The following is a 16,982-nucleotide window of genomic DNA, read 5'->3' as shown; positions in this document are numbered from 1 at the left end:
CTCTGTGGCGGGGCAGGGAGGGGCGATTCAAAGCGAGCCGCATCCAGCCCTCCCAACACGGGCTCTCAGACCCCCGTTTTAGCATCGCAACTCTCCGCGGAGCAGAGATGGCGGCAATGCTGTGTGATAACTGGGCCTGTCTGAGGGAAACCCGCCTTTCTCCGTTCACCGAGAGCCGCAGCTCCCGGGAGCGGCCGCGCCTTGGCCCGGCCCCCTGAGGGCGCGGGACCCCCTTGCCACGGGCAGGGCACCCCTCGGCCGGGCCCCGGCCTCTCACAGAATGACAGGGGGCTGGACGGGACCTCTGGAGATCACCCAGCCCAACCCCCTGCCAGAGCAGGTCCCACAGGAACGTGTCCAGGGGGGGTTTGAATGTCTCCAGAGATGGAGACCCCACCACCTCCCTGGGCAGCCTCTGCCAGGGCTCTGCCACCCTCACAGCAAAGAAGTTCCTCCTCATGTTTAGGTGGAACTTCTAATATCCAAGTTAGTGCCCATTTTCTCTTGTCCTGTCCCTGGGCACCACTGAAAAAAGACTGGCCCCTCCTGACACCCATCCTTTAAATATTAATAAGCATTGATCAGATGCGCCCTCAGTCTTCTCCAGACTAAAAAGACCCAAGTCCCTCAGCCTCTCCTCATAAGGGAGATGCTCCAGGCCCCCCATCATCCAAGTCTCCTACAGCACAGAACCCACCCGGCAGCCAGGAGCGCTCCGTGCCTGCACACTGCACCCACAGCCACCAGAGCTTCCAACAGCGACTTCTCACCCTCAGCTTGCAGTCAAGGCTGCAGCAGCTCCACTGGTCAGTTCAGTGGTGTAAAGAAAGAGGAGAAAGGGTAAAGCACTTGCACCAAACCAGACCCCAGTGAGCTGGGCTGGTGGTCTCAAATCCAGCTCCCAAAGGACTTGACGATAATGGATCACGCAAATAACACACCCAGGCAGCAGTTTAACTGCTTACATTTCCATATGGAGATGTGACATCCCTGCAGCAGGCAGCGCACAAAGCAGCAGACTTTAGGAATATTTTAAATAAGGAACAGAACAACACACAGTTCCCTTCCCAAATTTTCCAGTACGGGCTCAGCAAAGACTTGAAGTTCTAGTACCAGGCAAATAGTCAGAGCTGACCCAGCTATTGTACAGGGCTCCACACAGGAGTTTTGTGTATGTCCATGGGGAAGTCATTCAGCGTTGCCAACTAGCTTCATTTTTAAGAATTGGGGATCAAAGAACAAAAGCTGAAGGAAGCAGTGCTGTTGCTGATACAGTCTTCTACCCTGCTTAGAGGGAACTGTTAACATACCCATGCCACTGCCTAAACTGCAAAAGAAAGAAGCTCCGACAGATGCTTTTAAAAGTGTTTATTGATGGTTGTTAGATGGAATGATGGCGCAATAGTGCAAACCACTGTGCAATTGGGAGAACACACTCCCTTCCCAGCTTTCACATTTACTTTATTATACAGGAGACATGGAATAAGGATTAAATACAAAATGGGTCAGTATGCTGCATTTACCACGCTTTGTTGGGCTTTGGACAGATTACTGTTCCCTCAGTGCATGTCAGTTCAGAGCTACATCAAAGCAGGGAGTGGCTGCTACATTCTGTCCAGCTCTATCAGCAAGACAGTTGGAACCACCATCATTTGCACACACATCCTCGGTCTGAAAAACCTACCACTTCACTCTGCCAGTTTCTGCACTTTCTGTTTCATAAATAATGGAAAACATCGGATGTTCAACAAGCCACACACAACATTTACTAGTACACTACAAGTGAGCTTTAAGAGTACTTCTTCAGAAGCAAGATTTCAGCTACTGCTCATCTATCTTGCTAGCTTGCAAACTTAGGTGCCCACTTCCTCATCTTTGTGTGATTTTCTCCCTGGAAGCATCTCAAAACAGGAGCGAGCAGCTAAACTCTGTATTTCTAGTGCTTGAGAGCCAGCATTGGAAGAAATTTATTTGTCCAATAATAAACCACCAGCTAGTTTATCTAAGGAAATGTTAGATTAGAAGTCAAAGAACATCCTGTCCTCAAATGATGCATTTTGGAAAAAAACCACCCCAACCACACTCAGAAAATTAAACACAGTTACAAGTCTCAAGGCTCAACTGACCAGCACGCAGTGGTTCCAGCTCTCATCCATGCATACTTCTCCTTGCTTTTCAAATCTGTAACAATATCTTTCTCTTCAAGAGAAAGCCACAGCCACTTGGAGACTAACAAAACCATGAGGCAGGTACTGGAGACTTTAGAAACTGCTGGATTAAGGTAATATGAATTAGTGTTGTGCCCTCTTTGAATGTCATTCTTATTCCAGTCCAACAAAGTTACCTATACATATAAAGTTAAAGTTGTGCCACTTCTCAAAAACAAGACATGTCCAATTATTGATCACACTTCAGCATACAGTTGGGATGGGGAATAATACATTACAGAAAGCAAAATCACAATATTTTTGTTACATAAAACAATATAATTTGTGTATAAACTGATAAATACTGTCTCCATGGTTCACTAATTCCAAATACTAGTTATCTGCACATTAGTTGCTAATATCTATTACTAGAAGTAGTTCCAGCTTGTGCTCTCTCAGGGTGGTCAATCCATTTCCGAGACTAGTCAGCCTGTTCGCTCTGAGGGAAAAAATCTCAGCAATGAGACTAGGTTCCATGTGAAGATTTCATTATGTTGCCTGCCAGATAAGTAATCCTATGATTATAGAAGCCACAGCAAGACCAAGAAGCAGGATACAGATCTTCTTACGTGATTTCTTCTAATAAAAGAAGAAAAAAAGCCACTGACACCAGGAACAAATGACAAGAGGAAAGAGCAAGTCTACCAGTTAATATTACTAACTCAGGCAAACAAGAGTACTTGGTATCAATAATTATTCAAGAGAAGTAACTAGTGTAGCCTGAACACTTTTATGTGTTCCTTAAACTGCATGATCCTACAGATAAATGTTTTTAGTTTTAGGTAGGAGCGTAGTGGTCCAAGAGATACAATTAAGTCAAAACATGACAAATTTTGCTTCTCTTAAGGAAAATGCAAGCTTTACTTCAACTTGACAACACCTACCACATGCTTTTCAACCTAACAGACACCACCACAGCTTCAAAGAAAAGCCAAACATCTCTAGCCTTTTAACTTTTCCAGGTAAGACTAATAAAACTGCTAAGCAGTTCTCTGATACGATCTCCCCTTGGCCACTTGGAGTTGGTGTGGAAATAGTATTGCATTTCTACACTTTAGATGATTTAACATACAGTTACTTGGATTTTACAGCTCTGATCACTTTATTCATCACAGGAAACTACAGTCTGTCCATATAGACCAAATATTTTTTACTGAGTATCTAAGGATTTGAGGATAGTTATATATAACCACTTCCTTCTCCATCCAGAAAAACACATTCAAATACATGTCCAATAACTCCCAAGCACACATTTATAATAAACCTCAGAACTTTATATAGGAAGTCATGGAGAGAGAATACTACTAAATGTGGCCAGATGGGAAAAAACGACTTTCTCCTTCCTGTGTTAACAACACTGGAGTTTTAGTGCCGCCTAGTACCTCCCCCCATAACAGCTTGAGAGAGCCAAATATTTATCTTGTGGGGAAGCCTGAAGTCCCAGCAGTAAAACTCTGTATGGGATTGATGGGACAGAGCCCTTGTTCCTTCACAGAAACTGCACCTACAGGGATAATAATGATGAAAGGAACCTACAGAAAACACTGAATACTGCACACAAAGGAGATTTAAGCAGCAGTGAGAACCACTGCAAGATATTTGGTGGGACAGAAAAGACAGACTACGGGATGGGAACTCAGTGGTTAGACAGAAGGGTAGCTGCAAATCTCAGTCACCAGAAGTTTCCCGAGTTTGGGCAAGGATTTTTGCACATCAGTGTCTTGGCTGGTAGGTTTACAAGATGGATACAAGATGAGAATTTCTTCTTGTTTAACAAGAACAGCAGAGACAGCTTACACTTGCTGAGGGACAGACTATACAGCCTCCAAAGCAGAATGGTAATTTCAATACCATGTTTTTAACTCAAGCACTTTATCTATTCCTTGCGGCACAATTCGGAGTGAGTGCCAACTTGCACAAGATGTTTTTAAATAACTTATTTGGTGTGCTGCAGTCTGCAGTATTGTCTTGCTGTGCCTGTTCCATTACTGCTTAACCATACATTGACAATAATGCAAGCATACAGAATTTACCTGATAATAGGCAGCTCTCTGTAACTGCTCACTGGCTCTTTCCACATGGACTTCTGCACTTTCCACATTTGCCTCTATACTATCTATGGAAAAAAAAAAAAAAAGAGAACTCATTGTAAAGTATTTCAGAATTTCAGTCTTTAAAAAGAAATAATCAGAAATGCAATACTTTAATACAAAATACCAGAAAATTTAATCTGTGTAGACAAAAAAAGTTTGCCAACAACACCAAGCTGTGTGGTGTGGCTGACATGCTGGAGGGAAGGGATGCCATCCAGAGGGACCTGGGACAGGCTGGAGAGGTGGGCCCATATGAACCTCGTGAAGTTCAACCAGGCCAAGTGCAAGGCCATGCACCTGGGACATGCCAATCTCAAGTGCAAATCCAGGCTGGGTGGAGAATGGCTGGAGAGCAGCCCTGAGGAAAAGGACTTGGGCATATGGAGCTTCTTGTTCACAAACACCCCCTGGCAGCATGCGCTGGCAGCCCAGAAACCACCTGCACCCTGGGCTGCATCATCCCCAGCAGCATGGCCATCATGGGGGGGGGGGATTCTCCCCCTCTGCTCTGGGGAGAGCCCCTCTACCCCCCCCCCAAACAGTGCTGCCTCCAGCTCTGGGGCCACCAACAGCAGAAGGACATGGAGCTGTTGGAGCGGGGCCAGAGGAGGCCCTGGAGATGCTGGGAGGGCTGGAGCCCCTCTGCTGGGAGGGGGGGCTGAGAGAGTTGGGGGGTTCAGCCTGGAGAAGAGAAGGCTCCGGGGAGACCTTTGAGCCCCTTCCAGTCCCTAAAGGGGCTCCAGGAAAGCTGGGGAGGGGAGCCATAGGATGAGGGGGAACATTAAACTTAAAGAGGGGAGATTGAGCTGAGATGTGGGGAAGAACTTCTTTGCTGTGAGGGTGGTGAGAGCCTGGCCCAGGTTGCCCAGAGAAGCTGTGGCTGCCCCATCCCTGGAGGGGTTCAAGGCCAGGTTGGAGGGGGCTTGGCGCAACCTGGTCTGGTGGGAAGTGTTCCTGCCCAGGGCAGAGGGTGAGACGGGATGGGCTTTAAGGTGCCTTCCAAACCAAACCATTCCATGAAAACATGTAATTGAACTAAGAAGAAACTTCCTATTATCCAAACCAACTTACCAATCATATCTCCTTGGTCATGAATCATCATGGCTAAATCCTTAAATATCTGATTGACATCCAAAATGTCTGCCTGAAGACAACAGTTTGACAAGTTGTAACAAATATTGGTTACAATTTTTCTCATTCTTAGTGCCTGTCCTGACCATTACTCAAAACATCAGAATAGATACCATCATTCACTGACTGAGGTGATTTGAAGCTACCATCTATGGAACTTGGGTTTAACACAGGAGCCTGCAATATTTCTGCTATGCTATATTTGTTTCAACACATTAACAATTAACACAGTATGGAATAGAGATGAACATTGTAACATGAGTTGCTCCTACCATCTCTGAAGGACCACCAGTCAACACTGAAGGAAAACACACCTAGTGTCCTTCAACAGGAGCAGGGAGACTGAGATCTCCTCAGCCCATCCCATTAGTTAGCACTGCATGACTTTGGTTTATCTCCCAATACTGTTAACTGTGCGGGATCTACTGGTCACCTCTAATTGCCTGATTGCTGTTTCTCTTTCTTTAATGAGTTCAAGGTCCTGTTCAGTTATTGCCACATCTTCTTCCTGAGACTGCATTTGATTCCAATCTTCACCACTGAAAAGAGATGGAAAGAAAGTACAACTCTTTCTCTGAGTATTGGTACTCCCACACCTCAGTTACAGTAAAGCGCCAGTGAGTTAGTTAAAGTTGAAAAACTTCCTACAGAACAACCTCCAGGTTCCTGTGCACAGAGGCAGGATTGATTTCTGACAACAGTTACAAATTGGAAAAAACTGAAAAAATTGACATATTACAAAAAGCGACGATACTTGGAAGAAGTTACATGCACAGCATACTCTTTTCTAGGGTGTGACAGTTACCTAGAGCATTATAGAATAAACCTCCTTATTTCAGCTTTGGTTTTATGGTGGGTTTGGTTTGTTTTTTGTTTTTGGTTTTTTGTTTGTTTGTTTTTAAATCCCTGTACCCCAAAAAAGGGAGACATGAGGTGAAAATTTGGATTGAGAGTAGCCTGCAAGCACAACATTATCAGTACAAGAAAACACCTGACAAGGATCTGGATTCAAAAATTCTCACTTACCATCTGGAATTTGCAAATAAGAATAAAGTGTTTTAGTATTTTGTTAGTCTATAAGAACTTAAAGTTATACCACACACCAAAAGAGATGTTAAAAACCAGATAACTCTGCTTCCTAATTTACCTCTCTCCCAATGAGCTGTTATTTCATAACTGCTGCAAAAGTTACACCTATTATAGCGAAGGCAGTACCTATAATACAAGGCCATCTATATGTTCAGCATAGAAAGTTCTTCAAGGGCAACATCTCCCTCTTCTCAACGAGGAGAAACGTGCTGGAAACCACTGTAACACTGCAGTGTCAGGTATACAACAGTAAATAGTAAGTTTTAAACTCTCAAAGTGTCAAAAGAAATGAAGATAAACTACATGAGCAGGTCAGAGACAGCTGACCCACTCAGCAATTCAGCTCTAAGCTGACAGTAGCATTTTCAGATATTTAAGGCAGAAGTTCCTGACACGCAGCACACAACACCAACTTTGAATGTGGAGTGTACCAAGGCCTCTTGCCCAGCTCAGCACCTTGGCACCAGGGTGGTTCCCTGCCTCAGCGAGCCAGGTGTTAGACTCATCACAGCACCCGAGCAACTGAATGGGCTGGGGCTTCCAGTCCCAACTCAGTAAATGAGAGCACAGGGCTAATGAAGGGGACACACACCAAGCAGCTGCTCAGATGAAGCGCTGTTTGCAGAGAGAAGATGTGTAGATGAGACCTGTAAGCTAGGTCTCTTAATTTAGAAAGTTAAAGGATTTATACAGATAGAGCCAACAAATTTCATCCCAGTTTTCTCAACCATACATACAGCAGAAACAGACACATTAATCACAGATGCTTCTGAGGTGTCTTGAGTTCTCTTTACCACACTGTAGAGTTTATATAACATTTTACAAACCTACCTACTTTGCAGGCACACTGTTACTGCAGAACCAACAAAACTATCTGACAGGGAGACAGCAATGCTGTCTTGTTGCACACGTTCTAGGGTTAGTTTGCAAGTGCACAGTGTCCAGGACTTCTGAATTTAAAGCAGTAATGCTGTAAAAGCTCCAACTGGGCTGCTAGAGAACACCCAGACCCGTGAAATAAATAGCCAGCACTTTGTGGAAAGAGTCGCAGTGAGGGAAATCCTGTCTGGTAATCTTGTGCTTACAGTCCAGAAAACCAGGAGCTCCAACTGACACGTACTAGAGACTCTACTGTATCTAGTAATCACACAACTTACATTTAAGGAGGATAAAATACCCTCATATGCAGTTAATTTTTTACATTGTATATTACAAGTACTGTCATAATTGCATTTCAAATCTTTTTGCTTTGCATTCAGCTAGCAGAGCCTGGCCCAAGTTACAATAACATATCTTACCATAAAAACTTCAGTTATACATAGTTAAAACTATAACATCAAGACTACAAGAAGCAGTTACCTATCAAATGAAACAAGCTGTTCTTCTCTGAACCGCTCATCAGCCTAGAAGAGATAAATGAGTTATTAGTCTTGCAGACTACCAGGACCACTCACAAAATCAACAGGAATATCTTGAACACAAAGGCATATACTGTCCAGAGTTCTTTGAGTATGCCACTTTCAACTTCAGCTTTCAGATTTAATTTAGGCTAATTAAGATTAGATTTAGAGCAACCTTTAGTTTTTAGATTCAGAGTGTCTCCACAAATCAGAGGCAGAGTGATCAAAAGCAGCTAGTCTGTTTACTCAGATCAGCTGTTGTTGTTTCATTGAAAGGTTTAGGTTTGTTTGTCACTTGTCTCACCATATAGCAAAAAATTTAGAGCATAATCCAATGGATAACTGTGTTCCCTTGTAGAAATTAGGAATGCATAGTTAACACAAACACCTAAGGCAAGGGGAGAAAAATGCTTTCACCTGCCTTTATTATGAATTGTTAGTAGCCACAGGGGTTTGTCAAAACATAATAGGGAGAAGGTTTGAAGGTACATTGGAGATATTAGCAGGACAGAAGCTATATGATGATAAAGAAACATAGTGAGAGATTTAAGACATAATTTAAGGTGTGGTAAGTTTCCAACTGACCTCTTAAATTTTATACCCTAGGGCTGACGTCAAGCAAAGTGCAGCCTGCAATACTTTGCTATTAACTACACTTTGACTCCCTATCTTGTCCTCGGCAACATTTGCAGCTATGAGGATTCTTTCCCTCCTCTACTTACACTGATGAGGAACACACTGAAATGAGGGCCTACTTACAACATCTGGAATGACAAAAATAATACACCGAGGCCTCATCCACGCTCAGTAACGTGCCAATAGACAGCTATGAAGTTGGTAGGTAAGTACAAGATCTCTCAAAAGATTTGTAGTTCACTATATCAATATAAAATTCTTATAAATACTTACAGAGATACGGGAGCCAGCTCTTGCCCTTGCTACAGTCTCTTTTTCCTTCTCTGACACTCGCCTCTGTATTGCCTGGAAGTTATTTAAGGCTGCGGAGAAGTCATTCATTAAACGTTCTTTCTGAAGCCTCTGTTGGCGCTAAAGAGTTGAAACAAAAACAAGTGCTCAGACATTCCCATTCATGATAATGTAACTGTCAGACTCTTGAAAAACTCATCATCATCATACAACAACAATGAATGCTGGCATTCAAGTGATCTTTCGGTTCTAGCGTTCTAGGGCACTGGAGAGAACAAAAAGCCCACCATATTTTAATTTGTTATACCAAATGCTCTATGCCTCACCTACTGCATAACAGTTTTGTGCAATGAGGTTCTCTAATTTCAATCTAGTTTTAAGTATGAAGTAGAGAGATCTTCTACACCATTACTCTTATTCAAATTCCAGTAATCTACCACATTTAATTACATACTTTTTGGATACCTAAAATGCCTTTACTCTCCATTCCTCTACTTAGCCACTCTGGTAGTTCTTGATTTTCTCTTGTCCTGATAATACAACCCCCTTTCTTACAAATATAGGGAGCAGCACACTTCCAGAACTAATGGCAACACCCATTACCCCAGTTTCACAAGTTGTCTCTCCCAGCCACACCACACTACAAGCCTGCTGTTTCAGAGAATATCCTTCATCCTGATAACCATTTCAGTTTATCTTTTCTCCAAATACATCAGTTGTAATATTCCTTGTCATCCTCACTTTAGAGTATCAACTTATTTAGCCTCCACAGAATGTTTCCTTTCAGTATTGTGACATCCAGTTATGGGAAACAAGAAGTTGTGAAAAAGCTTGTCCCAAGGACACTCAATACTCTAGCCAGTTCTTATGTTTTCCATTAGAGAGATTCACAACAGCTGTCTCAAATTGCAGGCTTTCCAGTATTGTAATCCTTCAATGAGTTTGTATCAATTCAATAGTTATTTCAAGGAAATAAATGTTTTCAATTAATTTTTTTTCTATAAGCTACTACAGCAGCCTCATAATACACTGCAGCTTCCATCTGAGCCATCTGGAAACAACAACCATTCTGCCAGAGGAGACCCTCAGCGTGTTGATACCTGCTCCTGCAGATTTTGCCTAGAATGCTCCAACAGGCTTCAAAAGTCACTCTTACATTCAGCAAGATGCAAAGGACAGCATTTTGTTCACCAGAGGGAGATAAACTGAAAAATTTTTGCTGAACAAACAAGCAAAATGTGGCCATGCTTACAACTGGCATATAAACCTATTCTGTATTGAAATACAGAATTAGATTAAGACAATATCTGCTGACCCATACCCACAGACCATCCCACAACAGTATCACAAAAGCATATACATAAATGTTGTGGTAGTGATTTTAAGTAGAGCAAGAAAATGCCAACAGCAGAGGACTGTCCCTTCCCTCTCCCGTAGGGAGGGCGAACTCGAAGGACTCCTGGCAAGAGATAAAGCCATAATCATCGCCTCACTTTATTTTGCTTTATTCAAATATGAGCAAGTCAGCTTTCCCCTACTGCTAATAAATCACATGCCAGGGTTTTTGGTCTGATCCCATTTCATTCTGACATGCAGTTTTCTATGAGTTCTTATCCTAAAACACTGCCTTGCATCACCAGGCACTTTATAAACAAGACTATTTTTCAGATATTTACTCAGAAAAACAGAATTGCATCCTCAGCTCTCCTCAAACATTTAGGGCTTCTTATTCTCATGTGAGTAAGTTTTATACTTATTTGCTACTGCGAAACATTGCTTTCCCAACGTCATATAAGCAGCCATGATGTAGCCAGTTTAATGTGGTTCCCTACTTCAAAAACATCCTTCATTGCAAAAGGCTGCTCTCTCTTCAGCCATGCCAGTTCAAGCTTTGTGAGCTTGTGGTCTAAACTAGTTTCACAAAATGAATGATTTAAAAAAAAAAAAATACATCCAGACGAATTCCATGTGCTTACCTGTTCAGAAGCAGATAGAGGAAGTGGTAGAGACCCCAACTCCTTTAGATATTCATTGGTCTCTTTGGCGAGGCGGTTTGCAGAATGCTGTAGCTGTTGTCTGAAATAACAGTTCAAAAGCAGTTACACAAGCTTCTACCTAGAAAGCAGTCTCTGAGCATTTCAGTTTCCAAAACAATGACCAAGTAGGGGTTCCGAGATCACACACCTTTATGGTGTGAAGTTTTTTCACCCTAATGGAACAAAGACGTACTTTTTGCTTTTACCATCAACCTGACTCTGGACTATGTTTTAAAAAAAGATTCAAAGAGGTTCTCTTTACTCCCTGCTAACTAGTATAATTCAGTAGTTTTAGAAAGATATTTTTCTCTAATGACAAAAGAAAGAAATTCAAGGGAAAGACAACTTTATTCAGTGAACATAATCACTCTTTCAGGGTAAATTCCTTGTACCACCAATTAGTAACTAACTGTTCATTTGACAACCACCAACTCCACTGGTTAAATGTACATTTGATCAAATTACAGAGACTCATAGACATTAAATTCTTACATTTTTGTGAAAAATCAATGGTCAGTAAAAGGAATAACCCAGCTTCTACTTCGGGAAAAGCAAGGCTTTCCCCTGAGCCTTTATGTTTTCCAACAACATTACAATTTAAAGCTATTGTTGTGAAGGATCTAGTGCAGCAGCACCTTCATTAGTACCATAACACAGAAAGACATTAGTTCCATGGAACTTCACGTAAAGAAATCACCTTGTACAAAGATGCAGTTTATTAGAAAAAAATGCTTGTGCTTCACAGAAAACAGATCTGCAAGTTTTATTTTGCAGCCATATGCACAAAACCTAATAATGTATACCAGGAAGATACAAAATACTAAAACAAGAACCAATTTTTTTTGGCATTCAATGGACACAAGATGCTTAAGTGAAATTCACTCATTCAGCCCAATAGATACACAAATCAAAATATTCAGCCTGCATTATTGTCTAAGTTGACCTGCAATATGTGAGTTGAATAAACCACACATACATTTTTGTATTAAATTTGTATGGCAGCTGAGAATCTGTGGAGTGCAACCACCCTCACCGTAAAGAGGAAGGCCATTTCTATAGTGAAATTAAATGGAAAGACATTTGTTTGCTCACCAGTGATCAGTTCTTTATCTACCGATTAATTACAGATCAAGTGAACTGAGCAGCTCAGGCAAACAAATTCCTTTCCCAGCTGGGTTATGATCTCATCCTCCAAATGTAGTGTACGTAGCTATCACCAAAAGTTAGGAACTTATAAAAAAATCAGCTATTATAAAAAATGGGCATGTTGTATATTAAGAGATTCAAGGTACAGTCACATGAAGAGATAATGGAAGAACTTTCATGTTTTCTTTTATGACTCCAGAAATTATTTTTCCTTATAACTTGCTATTTATGCTTCACAATTAAAAGATGCACAGACATACAGACTCCCTGCTCGGTCTCTCTAGGAGACAGTTTGGACTATGCCTGTTTAAGTGATTTCTATGCTGTCCCCCATTGGCATCTTATTTTTCTGAAATTGTGTGGCATTTTGACTGCCATACAGGATTGCTAATCTTTCCAAAGCCTAAATCCATCTGTACTACATCAATTGCATCAGCTGCATCAATTGTGACCGTCTTTGCTGTTTAATCTTATTTCTCTTATGTGAGGACCAAATACCAAGTACAGCGTTCATTTCTTCTAAAGCACAGGTGAAGCTACTCTAACTAGTGAATTTTGAATGGCTTCTCCAGAACCCTGCAGAAACACTTTAATTCGTCCACTGAACTACTTAAAGCAGCTAGTCATTTTTGCTTTCTAGCACTATATTGAATTTATTTACTAAAGCACCTCCCCAAAGCAAGTAACCCAGTTCCTCTAAGAATATAAACAGAAGTGAAAGAGATCCTATACAAGCGTTAGCTCATTTAATACTTACAAGTTTTCCTGAAGCTTGCTGGAATCCTGCTTGGTTCCCAGCTGGCTCATCAAATTCTTTATTTGAGCAGCTGAAGATAAAGAGATCACAAGATGACTTAGTAAGACAAGTTCTATTTATTTCTTCCTGAATGTATTCTTCTTACTTCCCCCAAAGGATTTATCTCAATGTTTGACTTAACCCAAACTGGTAAGACAACACTTACATTCTTTGCTTTAAATGCAAAGTATGTTTTAAATGTCACCATTTAGACATGATCCAGCCTAACATACTAACTTTCAGATAAGAAAGTGATAGCGAGGCACATATACCCTGAAGACAAGTCTGTGGAGCTGAAAGCTTGTGCACTCCTCTTCCTCAACTTTCTTAAACCAAACAACATAGCTGTTTGTTTCTACCAGCCTTGCTATTGCTGTATTTTAGGCTATCACTGCTGCAGAACAACTTTACTGTGCTGTGTTGCACTTTTACATATTCTAAAGTTATTTAAATTATTAGTGCTCTGTTAAAAAAAAAGAAAAAGAAAAAGAAAAAGGCAAGGGATACTATCAGTTAAAAAAATAAAAATCTGAATTTTTCTACTCATGACAGCCCAAACCTTTCACAATACTGGCCCAGCCTTTCAAGAACAGCAATGGTGCACTTCACGGTTAGTCTGCATCAGTTTGAAATCAGTTTGTAGCAAGAAGAGATATGCCAGCCCTCTTTCTCTGCTATCTCCGGTTTTTCTACTATTTTTCTTGTGTAGGCACTAAAGAACATGCAACGACACAATCACATCAAACTTTAACCCACCTGAAAAGCAAGTACCATCTTCTCCACTCCCTCAACCTTAGAAGATTATTTTTTGACAGATCAGCAAGCTGATCCACTTTATTCTGCAGATGCACAATTTTTAGCATTACTAAAGATGCTGGGTGTGCCAGCAGTTCAATGTTTGATCAGCTTAAATCGATCATGACATCATATGCTATCCTGTCAAGCATTGAGAGAGGCAAGACCAAGGAGGAACAAAATATACGCCTGCACAGAGCTGAAATACCCCATGAGTTTAACAAGAGCTACTTCCAATTCAGTGGGGTCCTACTGGTGTAATTTCTGCTTTCAGGCTGGAGCAGCCACTTCAGTTGATTAAATGGGTTGCTGAAGGAACATCAGATTACTACAAAGGCCACTTCTTTTAAAGTGACATCCAATGGCTTATGACAATGGCAGCTCAGCTAAGGCTGTAATATGATTTACTAAGTAATTAGGCAAGTGTTCTAGCTTTTGCATCCAGCAGCAGTATTCTCACTGGGAATTCTAGACTTCTACTAGCTCATCCAGTGAGGAGTTTATACAGCTCCTTCTCCACTGAGCTGGACATGGCTTCTAGCAAGCCAGACTGCATGTATTTCACAGCTCTGTCAGCCACAGGAAGGTCAGAAAAGTTCACAGTCAAGTTAAACTGACAAATGGCACACAGACTATACTCTGTGAGGATTTCAAGGACTTTGCAAATGGCATTAGTGCTATGATGTCTGGGTACTCTGTGATGTATTTTTTTTTCCTCCATTAGGGGAGATTCTTCTGCAAGTCTTATTTCAACAGAGGCAATTTGCTTTTTGTCCTGGTCTGAGCCAGGTTCAACAGTTTGCTATGTTTAGTTTATCTAGGCCAACAGCAACACACAAAATGAGAGCAAAGTGTCTGGGAGGCCAACGGAAGGGGCTGAAGCCCTTTACTTTTATTCTTTGGATACTGGGTATCAACATGGAGAGCTCGCTCAGTCAACACCTTTCTGTCTCCAAAGCCTTTCCATTTCAGGCTGTAAAGCCTTCCACATACTGACTATTTTACGCTTAAGATTGCTTGAAACATTTCAATCTCTGCATGGTCATGTAACAATCTTGCAAGCAACAGTTTTGCAAGCTCAGGTCAATAGTTTTCTGTACATTTTGTGTGACATGCTAACTCTACAGAGTTTCCTCAAAGGAGTGAAAAGTAGTCAGCTGTGTCCACTGCTTGCCCTACAGTGAATAAAAGAGGAAATGAGGACAGGCTTAAAGCTTCAGTATCTTTTCTCCCCCTAGGCTTGAATAGAAAGCTTTCACAAAATATGTAATAAAGATAATTACCATAACGTTAAGTCAGATGTTCTGTGTGTTCCCACCCACCATGATAAAAACTGTAAAGCTATTTGTTTCAATTTAGACAGGCAGCACACTGAGATAGGATGGCTGCTGGTCATGAGACAGTGAGAGCTTGTCCTATAAGAAAGGGAAGCTGAGCTATTTCAAAGGGGAGGCTGAAAGGGAGACAGCCCATGGAAGGGAGTGGGGTGGAAAGAGGGAAAAAAAAAAAAAAGAAAAAGAAAAAAAAATACAACCCAGACACCCCATGTTATTTGGTGAACTTTGAAGCAATTCAACAAGCAGCCGTGCCTATACCAAGAGGAAATGAACATGACTGGGGAAAAGCAAAGCAGCTTCAACAATATTAATTGCTTTATATGATTGAATTGGAGAAGTCACTAACTTTCAGAGGAACCACCATGTTCAACCGTTTTTGCCCATAAAAAAATCACATGGGTACATGGACAATCCATGCCTTTTTTAGCAAAGGCAGCATCCTTAGGAAGGGGTTCTATCAAAAACTTTAGGTAAGCAGTATTACAGCAATCAATACTAGGATTTAGAATCATAGAATGTTTAGAGTTAGAAAGGACCTTAAAGATCATCTAGTTCCAACCCCCCTGCCATGGGCAGGGACACCTCCCACTAGACCATTTCAATGATTAGCTTCAGATACTGATAACTTTCTCCAATGACAACTATATGACCAAGAAACTGCCACACCATTGACTTAATAACAGCAGCAGAACGCCTCCCCGCAGGACTCTGCCAGCACACTCAGGAGGACACAGGCGAGTTACCACCAGCCTTCGGAAACCCCTGCACCAGGAGCCTCTCCCGCCCCGGGCGGGGTGACAGCCCTCGGCCCCCTGCGCACCCCACCGAGGGGGCCAGCGAGAAGCCGGGCTCTCGCCTGGGTGACAGAGGGCTTCGGCGCTGCCGGGGAGGAGCCCGGCTTGGTAAAAGTGACATAAACACCGCATCCAAACTGACAGCGGCGCGTACTTGGCCCGGACCGGCGGCAGCTCCGAGCTGTTCATGACAGGGCCCCGAGGAGGAAGCTCAGCACCGGCTGGGGCGTGCCCGCGAACACGGGGCAGCGAGGCCCCGGCGCCGCGGCCGGGCCAGCCCTCGGCCCGCCCTGGCGGGGGCTCCGGCGACCCCAGGCAGCGCTCCCCCCGTCGCCGCCGGGACCCCGCGGCGCAGGCCCCCGGCGCTCCTCACAGGCCGCCGCCGGGCCGGGCCGGCTCCCAACCCCCCGGGCCCGGGCGCACTCACTGTACTGTGCGATGCGCTGGACGTTGGTGCTGCATGTCTGGATGATGCCGCCGAAGTCCCGCGGCGGGGGCGGCGCCCCGGGGCGGAGGGGGTCCAGGGGGCCGTACGACATGGCCGGGCGGGGAGCGAGGGAGCGCGGCGGCACCAGCGAGCCCAGCTGACAGCGCCCCGTCAGACACTGCGCATGCGCGGCCGCCGCTGAGGGCGCGCCCGCATATGCGCGAGGTGCGGCCGCCGGCGCCTGCGCGCTCGAGGAGCGGGGAGCGCGCAGGGTGCCATGGCAACGGGCCGCCCGCCCCGCCCCGCCCCGCGCGCTGCTGAGGGAGAGCCGGCGGCACCTCGGCCTCCCCGCCCGGCGGGAGGGCTGGCCCAGGGTCCCTGGGCAGAGGCTGAGGAGAAGCTCGGCACCGCTGTCCATGGCACCGTGGCCCATGTGCGCCAGAGAGGATGCTGAGGAGGAGCCGTGGCTCTGAGGGAACTGGGCATGTTTAGTTTGGAGAAGAGGAGGCTGAGGCGGGACCTCATTGCCCTCTACAGCTCCCTGAAAGGAGGGTGTAGAGAGGTGGGGGTTGGCCTCTTCTCCCGAGGGAATGATGACAGGAGCAGAGGAAATGGTCTGAAGTTGCAGCAGGGGAGAATTAGATTAGATATTGGGAAGAGTTACTTTCCTGAGAGGGTGGTCAGGCCCAGGAACAGCCTGCCCAGGGAGGTGGTGGAGTCACCATCCCTGGAAGTGTTTAAGAAATATGCAGATGTGGCACTTCAGGGCATTGTTGGTTTATCTGTGGGTGGTGTGGTTTTGGT

The 16,982-nt window shown here is 43.7% G+C and overlaps 1 protein-coding gene across 1 annotated transcript; it reads right to left on the bottom strand.

Annotated features, from left to right (window-relative positions):
- Positions 1 to 1,353: 1,353 nt before the first annotated feature.
- STX12 (syntaxin 12) lies at positions 1,354 to 16,363 on the bottom strand. The gene is made up of 9 exons (XM_014949195.1): positions 16,179 to 16,363; positions 12,787 to 12,856; positions 10,824 to 10,923; positions 8,830 to 8,967; positions 7,880 to 7,923; positions 5,865 to 5,970; positions 5,372 to 5,444; positions 4,241 to 4,323; positions 1,354 to 2,786 (listed from the first exon to the last, which is right to left on the bottom strand). Exons 1-9 carry the CDS (start codon positions 16,288 to 16,290, stop codon positions 2,697 to 2,699), a joined length of 816 nt encoding a protein of 271 aa, XP_014804681.1. The 5' UTR covers positions 16,291 to 16,363; the 3' UTR covers positions 1,354 to 2,696.
- Between the last annotated feature and the right edge of the window lie 619 nt (positions 16,364 to 16,982).

The sequence above is a fragment of the Calidris pugnax genome, unplaced genomic scaffold, assembly GCF_001431845.1.
Source record: "Calidris pugnax isolate Ruff unplaced genomic scaffold, ASM143184v1 scaffold174, whole genome shotgun sequence".
Lineage (NCBI taxonomy): Eukaryota > Metazoa > Chordata > Aves > Charadriiformes > Scolopacidae > Calidris > Calidris pugnax.
Note: the sequence above shows the minus strand (reverse complement) of the source record. Positions and strands in the feature narration are given on the sequence as shown.

Coding starts and splice junctions, on each gene's coding strand:
- STX12 (XM_014949195.1), bottom strand. CDS start 16,290: ATGTCGTACGGCCCCCTGGACCCCCTCCGCCCCGGGGCGCCGCCCCCG. Junction 8,968..10,823: donor CTCTATCTGCTTCTGAACAG/GTAAGCACATGG, acceptor TCAACTCTTTAG/CGCCAACAGAGGCTTCAGAA. Junction 7,924..8,829: donor GAGCTGGCTCCCGTATCTCT/GTAAGTATTTAT, acceptor TATCTCTTCTAG/GCTGATGAGCGGTTCAGAGA.